At 34.5% G+C, this 17,851-nt stretch overlaps 1 protein-coding gene across 8 annotated transcripts in view; it reads left to right on the top strand.

Annotated features, from left to right (window-relative positions):
• Positions 1-17,851, top strand: part of ZNF148 (zinc finger protein 148) — a 171,453-nt gene that overhangs the window by 109,455 nt on the left and 44,147 nt on the right. For all 8 annotated transcript variants that reach the window (XM_078453076.2, XM_078453075.2, XM_060639728.3 and 5 more), the window contains one exon: positions 12,777-12,902. In XM_078453076.2, coding sequence (XP_078309202.1) covers positions 12,777-12,902 — 126 coding nt within the window. The remainder of the gene's footprint in view (positions 1-12,776; positions 12,903-17,851) is intronic.

The raw sequence follows: 17,851 nt of genomic DNA, 5'->3' as shown, positions 1-17,851 counted from the left end.
GCTGTCAGCGCAGAGCTGTGTGGGACTCAAACCCATGAACTGCGATATCATGACCTGAACTGAAGTCAGATGCTTTACCGACTGAGCCACCCAGGTGCCCCTGGCTTATTTATTTTAATGACTGATTAAATGGTGTGCTTTATTTAAGGCAATACTGATGGATATTTGTGTTGTTTCTAGATTTGTTTGAAGTAATCATGAAAGGATCATCCTTATATATGGGTATAGACATAGATGCCTATATATACAAGCATGTTCCTTGTATTTATCAATATGTACCTGCAGATTTGTAACACCCTTTCTCTAGTGGTATGTCTTTTTATTGAAATACAACATTTATACAGAAAACTTGTAAGGAATTTTCTCAAAACTGAACATACTTGTATAACACTGCCCAGATCTCTCAGAGGCTCTCTCCTTCTTAGTCACAACCTTTTTCTAATTCCTAAAGATAACCACTACCATAATACTTTTAGCATGGCCTATTGGTTTTACCTGATTTTGCACTGAATATAAATAGAATCATATACTCTCTAGTATCTGATTTCTGTGGTTCAGATTGTGAGATATATCCATACATGATTGCATGTAATAGTGGTTAATTCTTATTTCTGTAGAAGCATCATTTGTACAAATATATCAAAATTTATTCATTCTAGTGTAATAGGCATTTAGATTGTTTCAAGATGTGGGCTATTATGAAAAGTATTGATGTGACTCTTCTTGGATGTGTCTTTTGGTGCATGTACATAGTCATTTTTGTTGGTTATATACTTAGGGTTGAATTTGATGGGTATGCATATGTTCAGCTTTAGTAGGTACTGGGAAAGTTTTTCTAAGTGATTCTGCCAATTTATAGTAATTGCCCATATCCTTGGTATGTGAAACTGTCAGTGCTTTTAATTTTAGCCATTTTGGTTCAGTACTAGTTTTGCAATGTGATTTTAGGTTGTGTTTCAGTGATAACTAACAAAATTGAGTTTTTCTGTTTAACTGTTTTATACTTAACTGTCAGTTTGAATATTATTTTTTTTGTAAGGCACATGCTTATCTTTTGTCCATTTTTTGGCTAGATTATTTCTCTTACAGATTTGTAGTTTATTTGTTGGAGATCTATCTGTCTATCTGATCTTTGTATGTATATCTTGTGTTTTCCACTCTGATTTGCCATTTTACTCTTTTGATGAACAGAAGTTAATGTTAACATTCAGTTTAGAAGTCTTCCTTTTGGTTAGTGTTCTGTATATCTTATTTAAGAGTTCTTTGCCTTCCTCAAAGTCACAAAGGTATTGACTAATATCAAAGATACTTTGTTAACTTCTAGAAGCTTTATGGTTTTCTCTCCCATTTAGATTAATAATCCCATTTAGATTAATAATCCATTTGCAGTTGATATTTGCTGATGATGTGAGATAGGGATCAAGGTTTATTTGTTGACTTTTTTTTACCCACTCACCCATAGACATTTTTCAGTTTCACTTTGCTGGCCTAATGTTTTAGTTCTTAGAGCAACTTAATATGTTAAGATAATGACAAACAGATTTCTCTTTGATTAATACCAAGGATTTATACTAATACTGGACTTAACATCTCTTTAAGATTATAAAGTAACATACTTGATAAAAAGGTAAAAATTCTATAAGTATAAAGAAGTTAGCAAAATTTTGCTTTAATGTCACTCCTCTAGGGTAATCACTACTAACATTTGTGTGTTAGCATTTTAGTGTTTCCTTTTTGTTTGTTTTTCTGTGTATGTATTTGTGTTTCTATACAATTTGCTGCATATATATTTGTGTGTTTGTATAAAATTGTAAAATATATTTGCTTACATAATTATATATTTACCACTCAAACTACTAACATTTCACTACATCATTAATATTATCCAATACTAAGATTTTTCATAACTGTATAATGTCAAATAGGTGTAATTTATCTCAGTCTTTATTACTGGATATTTAGACTGCACTTTTTTTACTATCTTAAAGAATGTTCTTATATGTAAACATTGTTGCCATGTGAAATTATTTCTTCAGTATAGATTTCTTAAGGCTCTTGATATATCCTGGCCAATTTGTAGTCCACAAAGTTGACCAATTTATTCTTCTTCTAGTAGTGTATGAGATTTCCAACTTAATATCTTTATAAATGATCTAGAATAGGAAATGGGAAATAGAATTTCTAGATTTGAATATGATGTGAGGAAAAGAAAACAGCTGTACTTGGTCTTAGGTTGGCAGTGGAGAAGTAAATTAAAACATGTCTTTAGACAGGAGGCTGAGATAATTCAGCATATTGAAAGGTGGAGAATTTGGAAGAAGGTTCTGATGTGAAAGAAAAGATTAAGCTATTTTTAGCAACATTGAGTTGCAGATAATAGCATGTCTAAGTGGAGATGTTATGTAGAAATTGGTAACCGTCTGTAAGCAATTAGACATCTGTAATTGTAGGATAATAATTAATAACCATAAATATTTGTTTGGAACTTGAAAGTTTTCAAGGTGCTCTTTATATAATCTCATTTGGTTTTCTGTTGTGTATAAGCTGGATATTGTTATTACCACGATTAAGAGATGAAGAAGTGATTATGATAATGAGTGGCATCAAGAACTGTCTACTATCTACTGCTATGTATCGTAGGCAATACTTTCCATATATAATCTCTTTCAACTCTGCAGAAACTCTGTGAGGATTATTTCCTCCATTTTATGCGTGAAGAAAGTTGTAAGTGATTAAATTTTAGTTTGATCTCACACTGCTGGTAATACTTTTTGGAATTAGGTTTTATTTCCTTTAACACCCCACCTAAGCTTTTCTTGTTTTTCCATACTATTTCTGGAAGCCAAGTTCAGCCAGATAGTAATTGGAAGAGGTGGGATTGAAACTCAAGTCTTATTCTTCACCTAAATATTGATGATGTTTTGTCCACTTTGTTATTTGTTCAGTTATTTTCTTTCCCTTTTGTAGTAGCCATTCTAGAACCACTAGAATTTTTTTCCACATTCTGGCAGCAAGCATACTGTTGTTTGTAATTGGAGAAATAAAATGTTCATGCAAAAATTATTTCAAAAGAAGTTTTAATAATTCACATTTATTAAGAAGCTGTTAGTAGTTAAGGAAATAACACTGAGCTAAAAGATACAAGATCTTGGTTTAAGTCCTAGTGTTTGAAATATAACATAGCTTGGGTAAGACACCTCCCTGAAGTTTTAGTTTTCTTATTTGTAACATGAAGGTAATAATTAATTCACAGATCACTGCAGTTAGAATTTCAGTTGCTAGATTTGGAAGACTTGGGTTTAAATTTTGATTTCCCCTCTTACTTAAGAGGATTTTAGGGGCCCCTGGGTGGCTCAGTTGGTTGAGTGTCTGACTTCAGCTCAGGTCATGATCTCACAGCTCGTGAGTTCGAGCCCCGTGTCTCGCTCCGTGCTGACAGCTCAGAGCCTGGAGCCTGTTTCTGCTTCTGTGTCTCCCTCTCTCTCTGCCCCTAACCCACTCGCACTGTTTCTGTCTCTCTCAAAAATAAATAAACATTAAAAAAAAATTTTTTTTTAAAGAGGATTTTAGATAAGTAACCATCCTGGGCCTTGGTTTTCTTATTTTGAACATGTCAGATACTGTCAGATTAACTGCAGTAGACTGTACAGGCTAGATCATGTGCTGCCTCCCCCAACCCTGCTACCATTGTATCCTTAGCACCTAGGACAGTGCCTGGTACACAGTAGATGGTAGATAAATCTTTATTTATCATGCTGAGGAGGAGTCACAAATATATAGATGACCGTATAAATGCTAACTTTTTTAAACCAGCATTATTGAGGTATAATTGATATGCAGATGATTTTCACATATTTAATGTATACACTATGGTAAGTTTGGGATGCTAAATATTTTTATATTTAGTGTTCTTAACTTTTTATTTTGTAATAATTTTACATTTATAAAAAGGTTGTAGAAATAATGTAGAGTGCATATAAACCCTAATGCAGTTATCAAGACCAGGAAGTTAATGTTGGTAAAAGTACAGAATTTCATTTGTTTATCCCCTAATGTCCTTTTTTTCCTTTTGAGGATTCAATTCAAGATCCTACACTGCATTTAGTTTTTGCATCTTCTTAAGTCTCCTCCATTCTGTGGCAATAGTCAGTCTTGTTTTCTAGGACCTTGACACTTGATTTGTTATTGGTCAGTTATTTTGTAGAACGTCTCTCAGTTTGAGTTTGATGTTTTCTTATGATTAGATCAAAGCGTTGAATTTTTGACAACCCCACAGAAGTGATGTCCGTACACAATGTGGCTATATCTTATTACTGGTGATACAAATCTTAATTCTTATTTAAGGTGGTATCTTCCAGTTTTCCCCATTGTAAGGTCACTACTTTTCCCTTTGTAATTAACAAAGGGAATGCCAGTGCTGGCATTATTGATTTCATTGCTCAAGTTGTTCTAGGTTTGTCCATTAAGAGCTCCTCCAGACTGGTTCTTATGTCCTTTTGACATGTGCTGTTCCTTTTTCTGGCTCTTTAGTTTTTGCTACCACAAGATGTTACAGGGTCATCTTATATTTTTCCCTGGCCCACCTCTGAAATTAGTCACTTTTCCACTGAGCCCCAGTTGCTTTTATTTGGATAATGGCATTTAGAAACGAAGTTCTGGGTGCTAGGTGTGTTAAACACCATTGCCCCTTGGTAATCTCAACGGACAGAACTAGGAAATACATGTATGTCTACCAACCCACACATGTACACACATCTATACTAATTTCTTTGTTAGTGAAGTCCAGGCATCTGTATTACAAGAGATTGAATGGAGAAGAGGAAGGGAATGCAAACCGTAGTTAAGATGTATCTAGGTCAGCAGCTCTCAAAACTTCTGGTCTTATGACCCTTTTACTCTTTTAAAAAAATATTTTTTTAAACGTTTATTTACTTTTTGAGCGAGAAAGAGAAACAGTGTGAGCCGGGGAGGGGCAGAGAGAGAGAGGGAGGTACAGAATCTGAAGCATGCTCCAGGCTCTGCATTATCAGCACAGAGCCCGACATGGGGCTCGAACCCATGAACCATGAGATCATGACTTGAGCTGAAGTTGGACATTTAACCAACTGAGCCACCCAAGCACCCCATGACCTTACTCTTAAAAAATTTTTGAGTGCTCCCAGTAACTCTTGTTTATTTGGTTACTTATATCATATTTTGCCATTTTAGAAATTAAAACTGGGAAATAAAATTTTATTTATTTATGAAAAATCCAGTTGCAAAGTTAATGTAGAACATATTTTTAAAAAATTATATGGGCAGATCATTAGCTAACTGTTCCCCATCAATTGCAGTATTTTTTCTGTCTCCTAAACAGAGGCTGTCTTTCTTTTTTAATTGTTTTTTTGAAGTGTAGTTGGCACACAATGTCACATTAATTTCAGGTGTATAACATAGTGATTCTTAACTCTGTATGTTACATTATGCTTACCACAAGTGTAGCTATCATCTGTCACCATACAATGCTATTATAACACCACTGACTATATTCTCTATGCTGTACCCTTTATCCCTGTTACTTATTTCATAACTGGAGCCTGTACCTCCCACTCGCCATCACCTATTTTGCCCAGTCCCCCACCTCTCTTCCTGCTGTCAGTCACCATTTTTGTCTCTGATTTATGGATCTGTTTCTGCTTTTTTGGGTTTGTTTGTACATTTGTTGTTTAGACTTCACATAGAAATGGAATCATGTGATAATTCTCTTTGATATATTTCAGTTAGCATAGTACTCTATAGGTCTATCCATGTTGTTGCAAATGGTACAATCTTATTCTTTTTTATGGCTGAGTAATACTCCATTGTCTATGCGTGTAGCACATCTTCTTTATCCATTTATGTATGGTTACTTCTGTATGTTGGCTACTGTAAATAATGCTGCGGTAAACATAGGGGTGCATATATCTTTTCAAGTTAGTGTTTTTGCTTTCTTTGGGTAAATAGCCAGTAGTAGAATTACTGGATTGTAAGGTATTTCAGGGTTTTTTTTTTTTTTTTTTTTTTGTCTTTTTTTTTTTTTTTTTCGTTTTTAATTTTTTGAGGAACCTCCATACTCTTCCACAGTGGCCACACCAGTTTATATTTGACCAACAGTACACGGGAGTTTTTTTCTCTCCACATCCTCACCAGCACTTGTTATTTCTTATCTTTTTGATTCTAGCCAGTCTGATGGATGGAGGTGACATTTCCTGGTGATTATGATTTGTATTTCCCTGATAATGAGTGAGCATCTTTTTGTGTCTGTTGGCCATCTGTATGTCTTAATTGGAAAAATGTTTATTCAGATCCTCTGCCCACTTGCTAATTATTTATTTTTTGTTCTTGTTTTTATGGTATTGAGTTGTAGAAGTTCTTTATATACTTTGGATATTAATCCCTTATCAGAAAGATCTTTTGTAGATGTCTTCTCCCATTCCATAGATTGCCTTTTCATTTTGTTGATAATTTCTTTTGTTGTGTAAAAGATAATTTCTTTTGGTGTAATCCTAATAGTTTATTTTTGCTTTTATCTTCCTTGCCTGAGGAGACATATCTAGAAAAATGTTTCTTTGGCCAACTGATGTCACAAAGATTACTGCCTTTCTTGTATGAGTTTTACAGTTTCACGCCTCACATTTAGGTCTTTCATCCCTTTTGAGTTTATTTTTGTGTATGGTGTAAGAAAGTGGTCCAGTTTCATTCTTTTGCATGTAGCTGTCCAGTTTTCCCAGCACCATTTGTTAAAGAGACCGTATCTCCTCCATTGTATATTCTTGTCTCCTTTGTCCTAGATTAATTGACTATATGAGTGTGGGTTTATTTCTGGGCTCTATTCTCTTCCATGGATTTATGTGTCTGTTTTTGTGCCAGCACCATACTGTTTTGATTACTACAGCTTTGTAGTATATCTTGAAATCTGGGATGGTGATATCCCTAGCTTTGTTCTTCTTTCCCAATGTTGCTTTTCATAGGGTCTTTTGTGGTTCTGTATACATTTTGGAATTATATGTTCTAGTTCTGTGAAATTAGAATTTGTTTTACAGTTACATAAATCTGTATATTATCTGGCTTATTGTAACGTAACTGGATTCTCATATTTGCTAATACATTCAGTCTGTAGTGACATCGCATGTTAGCTTCTGGAAAATGCCACTCTGTACTCAGGAAAGCAAAAAAGAAAAAAAAAGTATTATTATGAAAGTATTTTTGATCTCATGACCACCTGAAAGGGTGTCAAGGACCTTCAGGAGTCCCTGGACCACACTTTGAAAATCATTGGTAAAGATTTACTGAAATTCTTACAAAATGAAGGTACATATATACTGGAAGGATGGATTCGGAAGAACTTCCATGAAGAACAGGAGAGAACTTAAATCATGATGTTATGGTAGTTGAAAGAAAGGAATGTCCAGGTAGGATGGGGGTGGGTCAGCACTGTTTCAGGTAAGATAGCTTGATCGGAGCACTTCATCTACTTCATCTTATAGTTATCTCTAATTTATAAGTTGCTAGTATACCAGCCAAAATACAGATTTACAGTAAGAAATACAGAGAAACAGACTACAATGTTTGCTGTAAACTGGATCCCTGAACCTTTCAAAACCAGAAGATAACTGTGGACTTCCTCAAAACCCTGGCAAATGTAGCTCCTTTCAAAATTTTGAATGCAATCGTGGGTCAGGCAGAAGGGAGAGTTAAGAGTTCATGACTCACACAAAGGCCTATTCCATCAGTGCACCGCTTCTCCTCCTTGACCTAATCTGTGACTCTGTGAGCTTGGAATTAGAAATACTCCTGTTGACCAGTTACACTGAACTGTTCTTGCCAAAACTATCCTGGAAATAGACACAATACATACATCCACACACACAGAAATACTCTTGGTCTTAACTTTCTCTTTTTCTGGACTCCGTGAATATTCCCCCTCAATATTGCTAACATTCTTTCTTTAGGCAGTATGTTTGCAGTTTAGTTAATTGTGATTTCATTTTCCTTCATTCAAACACTTGTTATATTTGTAGTCACCTTGATTTAATTTGTTTCCTAGGCAATACTTTGGAACAGTTCCCTTCTAGTGATAAACACATCCTTTTTATATGGATATGTACTACTTTTACTCTCAGAATAATCATCTCTCTAAATTTTGGAGCAGTTATTTTGCCTATATTCTTTCTTTTTTTTAAGTTTATTTATTTTTGAGCGAGAGAGCACATGAGTGGGTGAGGGACAGAGAGCGAATCCCAAGCAGGCTCCACACTGCCAGCGTGGAACCTGATGCAGGGCTTGAACCCTTGAACCACAAGATCATGACCTGAGCTGAAACCAAGAGTCGGATGCTTAACTGACTGAGCCACCCAGGTGCCCCTATTTTGTCAATATTCTTATCACAGATTATTCTTTGTAAAAATTTGTCCATAAGAAGAAGGAAATTGTTAGAAAAATTTTGGTTTACAAGAAATGACTTTATAGGGGAACTGTAAGTGTGCTTTTAGGCAGAGAAAACGCAGCTGGTGGAATAAGGAAAATTATTTTAGAGAGGCAGTGAAGCAGTAGAGCCTTGGAGATGGATAGGAACAGAGTCAGCACAGAGTAGAGAGGAAATTGAAAATTGAACATCTGGCTCCAGAAATGGAGAGGAGGGGTGGTAAGGACAGATACTTCTGCCAAGTGACCTACATCTTTTCTGTAAAGTAGATCATCTAGAATCTAGAAAGCTGAGCTGGGGAGATTATAATTGATACCACCGGCAACAAGGGGCTATTATAGATTCCTCACTAGGGATATGACAAGAAAACAGTTTTATATTAATTTTTTCATGGGAGACTATATGGGGGAGATGATAATATCCTAAAGTAGCAAATTTGATTAAGTTAATTAGAGTGAAATGGATGTTGCTGGATAAGGATGGTAAGATACGGAGAATAAGGAGAAGGAAGAGTCCAAAATGATAGTAAGGGACTCACCTTCTTTCCTGGGAGCTGTGGGTATTGGGTAGACTAAAATGGGCAACCAAATGAAATATTTGCTCATTGTATACTCTGTCTGGTAACATTATTTTAGTAAATTTCACATTTGTCATATTAACTTATTAGCATTATTGAGTCTGGAAGAAAGAAGTTGGGAAGGGTAGCAGGTTGGGAAGGAAAAAAAATAAAAGGGGGATACATAGATAAACCTGCAGCTCTGATTAAGTCTTTGATTTCATCCATGAAGCCTTTTGCAGTTATTTCCAATCTCATTAAGTTTTCCCTTTGATTCCTGCCTTTATTCCCTGTACCATTCATTTAGGTTGAGCCTGACATGTGCTGTCTTGAATTGCTAGGTTTTTTTATTTTTTATTTTTTTATAATGCATCAAAACTCCCCATGTACATTTTTAAGGAGTAAAAATGGAGAAGGAGACCTTACGCTTAGAATATATTCTCAATATCTAGAATTATGTTATGTACACATTAGAATTTTAGTAAATTTAAAGCTTTTGTTGTATTATTTTAGACTGAGTTTAGCACACAACAAGCACTTAATAGCTGTTGCATGAGTAAGTAAAGCTATTATGAGAAATACCGAAGAAGAATATCTTACTTGCAGATATCAAGATAAGATACAAGAGCATGAAATAGTTAAATATGTAAGTAGGATCGTTTGTTTATTTTTGGGCCAGGAATGAAATAAGTTTTGAAAAAGAGTGGTTCTGGATTCTGGTGTTGAGTTACTAGTGATCATGGGAATCAAAGGAAGGATTTTTTCAGTGTACAGAGACCTCTTTATATTTAAGGTTAGGAGAATGAAATGAGAAAGATCAAAAGATGAGGAAAACAAGGTAATTAAGGGATACATTTTAGAAGTAGTAATAAAGGACCAGCTTTGAGCTGTGGCAAGGGGTTGGAAGCATGACACTATAGGACTACCTCTTCTAAGGGTGTTGTGGAAGAAGTTATAGGAGTATGGAAGTAGATAGGGTAGTCCTGCTTGATGGCTTCCCTAGTCTCAGAGTGGGAGGCCTAGAGAGGGCTTCAAGTTTAGGTAGAGAAATGCCTGGATTTAGTCCTATCTTTTGAAAGAAGGATAGTTAGGCTGATTGATGGTTTGATGCTATTTCTGGATTGGTAGTGAGGACAGCATTGAAATTCAGGTCTCAAATGCAGGTATGAAGTTGTACATGGGACAAGGTAGAATGGTAAAGCTTAAGTGACGAGGAAGAAACCAGTTTTTATTTTGTTTTTTTATCTGACATATTTCTCAGTTCGTTGATTTTCTTGATGCTTTAATGAGTATATCTGAAAAATCCAGCAAACCATTCTCTTTATATATCATGTATTTGCTGATTAATTATACTTTGGTTTATTTTAGATGAAAAATAACACTAAAAGTTTGATTTTCTTGTAAAGACAGTTCTCAAGGAAAGAATAGACAACTTAGGGATGATTATTGTCTCTTTTGTCTTGCTTAAGAAAGTTTCATGTTTTTATTGATTATGGTTGTCTTACAAAGAAGACTTAACTTTTCTCAGATTTTTTTGCAACTGACTCTTAGCTGACTTACCAGCATCATATACATTTCCTTATGGTTTGGAGTTACCTCCATCTTTTCTCAGCACCTTAGGCTGGATCAGTATACTTCAGTGTGTTATTATGTTATATATAGAGGAGATTACTTTATTCCATTAATAAGTAATGAGCCTGTTGGTGCACTCTAAAAATGTAATTTCTTGTGTGCCTGACATTCACAATGTTTTGATCCATTGATACTTCTAGGTTTGAGTCTGCTTTCATATATTAAAACTGTTCCTTATAATAAAAAAAAAAATGCTAGTACAAATACCATTTTCTATATATGTGGAAATAACTGAAAGGCTTAGATACATTTATTAATCTTTTTCACTCTTTGGTTTGTGAATATCTGCTAATTACAGGATTTATTTGTGAATTTGTCTTCTACTCTACTTGGCACTTTGGCTAAAAAGGATTCCTGTTTCTTAGTGCTGCATGCTACATTTTCATGGTTTCTTTGCAGTGTAGAAACGGACAGAAATGTTGGAACTACTTTTTCGTGCCCCTGCAAAGTGGGACAGAGCCATTCAACAACTGGTTGCATAGTCTGTAATCATTCTTCTGTCTCACACCGAACCCAAGTCGTTAGTTATATTCAGTACACATCACTTCAGTGGTGGGAACATGTTTGTATTCCAAAGACTTGTTGGTGGTGATTTTACCACTTTATGTTCCAAATAATGATACCAAAAGAAGCCCTAAGAATGTTCACTACTACTATTCTATAACCTGATAGAAAGAATTAACTGATCATTTACCTCCTGTTTTTGTGCCAAGCTTCTCCTTGATTTATGATTCTCATACTGCCTGCACTTCAGGAATTTATGAAAGCTTCCAATTCCTTATTTTGTCAGCCTGAACCCTAGCTCATGTTGCATTTTCCTCATGAACCCTTTCTACATAGCTATATTTTCCAACTTTCCACTGACTCTGTAAGATGTTTATAATCTTGTGCACCATTTTTTTTAGTGTATTTTTTGAAAAATGTAGCCACTAGTACATTGAATTTCCTGGATTATTATTAAGGAGTTGTTGTTTTACTTTAGCTTATAAAGAACAGAAGTTTATTTCTCCTGATTATGGAGGCTGTAAGTCCAGGATCAGGGTGCTAGCCTGGTAGGGGCCCTCTTCCAGGTTGTACATTTATTGGACATTTATGGTTGTACATTTGTTGTAATGGTTGTACAATTTGTTGTAATGGTTGTACATTTATTGTAAGGACACTTCTTGTGTCCTTACATGGTGGAAAGGTCAGGATGTGTAATATATTCCAGAGGCTGTTGAGTTGGGCGGTTTTTAGTTTTAAGATTCTGTTTTCATTTCAAGGATAGATTGAAAATGTAGTACTAAAGAATGGATGACTGAGGATCATCAGTTGTGATGAGAATTGACATTACCATTATTGATCTAAGAACCTTGGTGCGTTTTTGTTTTAGAACAAGCACCTCTTTTCATATCTGTGAAAACAGAGCTGAAGATGGAATAATGTTGACATCTTAATGTTTCTTGTAGCATTTATTTGTTGTGTAATTAGTATCCTGTCTTATACATAGCAGTGACCTAAAGTTATATGCAGTTCTATAAACATCTTTATTTGGTGATGATTTAATGTACAGGTCAGGAAAATACAGGCTAAGCTAAGATACTGTCAGTGTTGAGTTTACAGATAATTAAATTTTCATTTTTTGACCTTTCTTTTGATGTGGGTTATCTTTTAGGATTTTTGTGTTGTTTTCATATTTTGTATATCAAGAGAAAGCCTCCTGTGAAGTCTAAACACTCCCTTCGTCCTCCAGTATTTTACTGAATTTTCGAATTAGGCCCCTTTTTGTGCTTTTAATTAACTTCATTAGTTTCCTTAAATATGGGAATGAAATTGATGTTAGTTTGTCCTGACTTCTGCTTTATTCTGTGGTCTGATAATCTTTTCCCAGAATGTCTTTAATATTCTCTTCCAGATAGATTTTTGTAAAATCTTGGTTTATTTCTCAGTTTGTATACTCTTGATTCTTATTACTGTATTGCCTGTTAATGAACTCTTCAACACATTATTTACACACACACACACACACACACACACACACACACACAGATAATCATTTTGGAAGCACCTATATGTAGGCTTAGTAAAGGAGTAACCATGCAATGGCTTTGTCACAGTGGACTTTTTGTTTATTTGTAAAATTGACTTTTTTTTTTTTTTTAACAGATAAGTGTAAAGCAGGAAATTACTTTTACTGATGTGTCTGAGCAACTGATGAGAGACAAAAAACAAATCAGAGAGCCAGTAGACTTACAGAAAAAGAAGAAACGGAAACAACGTTCTCCTGCAAAAGTAAGAGAATATATTAAGGTGGTGGTCCCTAACCTATTGATTCCAAACTGTTGGTTAATCTTATGGGCAGGAACCTAGCTGGATCATAAAGCAGACATAAAAATTTCACGTGGCTTCGTAAAGTTGGAATGTTGTATCAGGAGAATGGGATGCATGTCTGCATGGAGGTCGTGGGCGATTGGTTTCAATTTTTCCACTTTTTTCACCTTATCTTTTTTTCTAAAAACAAACTTTTCTTTTTCCATGTCTCTCTTTTCTGCCCTTGCTGCTCATTCATATTAATATTACAATTTCAAGAAAATTAACCAGTTATTCATCAGGGAAATGTGGGATACCTCTACTACAATGTAAACTCCATGCCTGGAATAGTAGGCATATTAGACCCTTAATAAATACTTGATGGGTAAATGATGGATTGGTAAATAAGTGACCTAGTAAATACTAGTAGTAATTGTCTGCTCTTTTTCCTCTTCAGTACAGTAATAGTTGACTATAGGTGACATTTTGGTATTCCTAAGAAGTATCTGAACTTTGAGCAGTATGTTTATATCTTTATAGTTAACTTTTCAAATTCTGTTTTCCCTCATATAGTGAAGAAGGGTTTTTTAATAAGGTCATATTATAATATGACCTAATTTTGATGGCTACTTGTTTTTGCATTTGTGATTTAGGTAATCATTATTTATATATTTTGTCTATTTTTGGACTCCGTGATATGCTAGAGCCAGCTTTGTATATAAAGATTAATAGATTGAATTTCCTGATTTTTTAACAGTGTGTAAGTGATTTTTACATTAAAGTTCTTAATGGTTTTTATAAAGATGTCTTTTGATACATCGTACTATATTCGGGGATTGCTGTGTTGTTGGAAGTTGTGTTCTCATTGCCTTCATTTTAAATCATGCCGCACTTAAAATATTTGGGTATAGATCTTTGTGTGTTACTGAGTCAGAGGGCATGAATTTTTAAAAAGGGTTCTTCACAGTATCACTCCTTCCAGAAATGTTGTACCAGTTACATTGCTACCTACAGTGGACCTGATGTGTGTCTGTCTTTACTCTCAAGCGTGAGACCTTTCTTTTTCGTAGCTTAAAGTGGACATCTCATTATAGTTTAAATTTTGGTTTATTACTGGCCATACTAAACTTTTTTCCTGCCATAATTATTGGCATTTTATATGTTTTCATGTTTTGTGAAATCCCTCCTGTTTTCCTTCCCCTTCTTTTCTGGGGGCTAATTTTTTCCCCAGTGATTTATATGATACTTTTCTTCCCCACATTAATGAATAAATCAAGTTCTTCATGTATAGAACAATACAGGGTTTTGAGAAAAAATTAATTTATAAAATTGCAATAGAGATTATGTTACTTTGGGCTCACTGCCACTCTATGGGGAATAAAGTCTTTTTAAAAAACATGATTTGTGTAAGTTCTACATTCTCCTTGACATTGCCATTTTTTTTCCTGGTGCTATTATTGAGTGTAATGTATTCTGAAATTCTGACTAAAACTCAGATTGTTATCTTCTAGTAGGATGTTATTTGGAATCTTTATTTGGTGATATGTTCTAGGTGTTTGTAAATACAGATCAGAGTTTTAGAGGTTTTAAGCTATTTTGCTTGTCTAATTTGTAGATAAACTCATTTATAATGTATTGTAAGTATATGTGTATGTACTTGCTAGATAAAGGATTTGGCCTATTTTACGTATATTACATACAAGAAAATGTTTCGGAAAGGTCTTTTTAGGGAATTCTTAGGAGAGTGAAATAACCAGAAATAATACATGGGAGATGAGGGTTTGAGAATAACAAAAACAATAAGAAAAACAGTAATTTTTTATTTTTATTTTTTTAAACATTTTTTATAAAGTTTATTTATTTATTTTGAGAGAGAGAGAGGAAGGGCAAGTGGGGAGAATTGTCTTGACACGTTACATGTAACAGAGAATGGTTTTGGATGGTTTTTAACATTGGTCTGAAGTCTCCAGGTGAATAATTTTTGCATCTGAAGTCTGAGGCAGAACCAGTGTGTTATTTTACATTTTCTCAAGTTTGTTTTAAAAAATTTACACATAATATTTTTCATTAAAGTAACTGTTTCTGCCTTTTTATAAGAAGAGAAAGAAAAGGTTATCTTGTGTTTATAAGTGAAAGTGTTGTTTGTTTTAAATTCCTTAAAAACAGTTTTAAGTTTCTCAAAGAACTATAACTTGTTGTGCTTAGAGGACTCCACTTTCCCCTAAAACCTTTCCCAGATCTTGAATTTTGTTATTATGAATATTTTGAGTGTGTGCCACCATTGTGTCATATTAGATTGGGGATCTTGTATAGGAAATATAACTAATGTGGTAGACTTTAAGTTAAAATATTAGAGCTTCTGCATCCCTATAATTGTGGCTCCTTTCAAGATAAGCTTTGTAGTGAGAAGTACTGTATTGTTACGTCATGTTTAGCTGCTGTGGATTTGAAGCAATAATTGCTTTCTATGCCTTTATCATATGGCAAAGCATTGTCATCTTAAAAATTGAAAATTGCTAAAATGCACTTGGCAACATCTCTGAAGAAGAAGAGGGTAGTCAAACTAAGGAATGTTAGCTAGGTCAAGTTATTTGGTAGTATCCTGGATTAAGCTGTTTTATGAAAGTAAGTTCCCTACATAATAAAATCTTGCCCCTTTTAAATGCCAAATTTAATTTAATTTTAACCACTTCATTGGAAATTTTTAATGTGTTTTCTTTTTAAATATAACGCATTTGAACTATAATGTCTTGTCTAATGTCTATGTTGATGATGTAAATGTTTACAAAACTCGTATGTATTCTAACGAAGCCTTTTGGGAGGACTTGAGATATTAGGGCTTTTTTCCCCCTTACCCTGAAAACTCCTGGCTGGCAGACTTTAAGTATTTTTTGACTGCTTATACTTGCTCATTGTCTCATTTTTTTAATGACATGCTATTCATTTTTACATTGGTATACTTAGTTCCATTGCCCCTTTGACTCTCTTTCTGTTTTGTTGTGGATTAGGACTATGGAGAACTGAAGTTATTAGAAATGTGTGAAAAGTCTTAGTAAACTTAATTCATTCTCAGTACATTCATGTTAGTGGGTGTCCTCCTGGCTGTTATTAGAATCCCCTATAGGGCTTTTCCAGTTAAAAAATTTTTTTCTTAAGTTTATTTATTTATTTCGAGAGACAGTGGGGGAGGGGTAGAGAGAGAGAGGGAGAGAGAGATCCTAAGCAGGCTCCACACTGTTAGCACAGAGCCTGTTGCGGGGCTTGAATTTACAAACTGTGAGTTCATGACCTGAGCTGAAACCAAGAGTCGGATGCTCACCCAGCTGAGCCACCCAGGCACCCTGCCCTGGCTTTTCCAGGTTTAAATACCCAGGCCTCATCCCTGGGGATTCTTGTTGTGGGGCTTTCCATTTGTACTTTAAAAGAGTCCAAGGCAATTGTGATTTATGTTTAAGCTTGGGAATCTCAAGTCTTAATACTAGAAGTTTCTGAACAAATGAGATACTACTTTGATACTGACTTGTTATGTGAATCAAGAAGTAACATTTCACACCACAAAGTTTTTATGAGGATTATTGAGTTAACATCAATGAACTCTAAAAATCTTAATTTAAAAAAAAATTTTTGACATTTATTTTGAAAGTGAGTGAGAGCAGGGGAGGGACACGGAGAGAGGGAGAATCTCAAGCAGATTCCACCTGGTCAGTGCACAGAGCCCAACGTGGGGCTTAAACTCATGAAACCGTGAGATCATGACCTGAGCCAAAATCAAGAGTCAAATACTTAACTGACTGAGCCACCCAGGCACCCCTATTTATTTGTTTTTGAGAGGGAGAGCACAAAGGTGGTTGGGGCAGATAGAGAGGGAGACAGAATCCCAAGCAGGCTCTGTGCTGTGCCCAAAGTGGGGCTCTAACACACGAATTCTGAGATTATGACCTGAGCTGAAATCAAGATCGGAAACTTAATGGGCTAAGCCACCCAGCTGCCCCTAAGAATCTTTTTCAGTAAAATATAACAATATTATCTTAATTCAGTATTGTATACATTTTATAGGTCTTTTCAAATGTCTTAGTAATTGAATGAGATAGAGCAGAGTACTTTTAATTGCTTCTTTATTCTGAAATGTATCTCCTTTTTCTTCATTCTCTCAGCAAACAATTTGGTTGCCTATTATATGCCAGAATCTCTTACCAAGTGCTGAAGAAGGGAACTATGTTTGTTACAATACTTTTTAGGTGGTCTGCGTAGAAATTGATTATTCAAAGTTATATTGAACTCAGAAAGCATAGAATATTCCACAAATCACATAGATTGTAAATATAGAGAATCCTTTCTCAGCAATTTATTATAAACCATTGGTTCCCAGAAAAGATTTGTGATTTTGGTATCAAAAAGATCTTAAATTATATAAAATTGAGAAAACTTAATTAAAGGGGACAGAGAAATAGATATTACCAGGCATTTGTCATACTTTCTCCTACGCGTTAACTTGATTGTGGAAGAAGTGGTGTTGAAGCTGAAGAACTGCTTATAAGACCAGGAATAGAAGTACAGAATAGTATTTAAGAGAAACATGAAGAGGAACATTAGTAAAAGAAGTATTAATATTTTATTTCTCTCATTTCCCAGGGAGTTCCGTATTCTGGATAAATAATTTTCCCATAAAACCAAACCCCCCTAACTTTAAAAAATATTTTGATGTAAACCTTTCTTTAAAAACTATTGCACATTTTTTTTTGCCTAGTATTTAGGAAACCTGAGAGAAATGACTCTTTCTAAAACTCATGGTTATTATGCTGAACATTAGTTATTGTACCATGCTTACAAGATAGTGAATTTCATGTTCTGGCACTATCAGAAGCTTGTCATTTTAAATTATTGTTTATTTTTTTATTTTAGAGAAAGAAAATCTTTTTCTTTTTTTTTTA

This window comes from Panthera onca, chromosome C2 (genome assembly GCF_046562875.1).
Source record: "Panthera onca isolate mPanOnc1 chromosome C2, mPanOnc1 haplotype 2, whole genome shotgun sequence".
In the NCBI taxonomy this organism is placed as follows: domain Eukaryota; kingdom Metazoa; phylum Chordata; class Mammalia; order Carnivora; family Felidae; genus Panthera; species Panthera onca.
The sequence above is the reverse complement of the archived record's forward strand: the minus strand, read 5'-3'. Positions and strand labels throughout refer to the sequence as shown.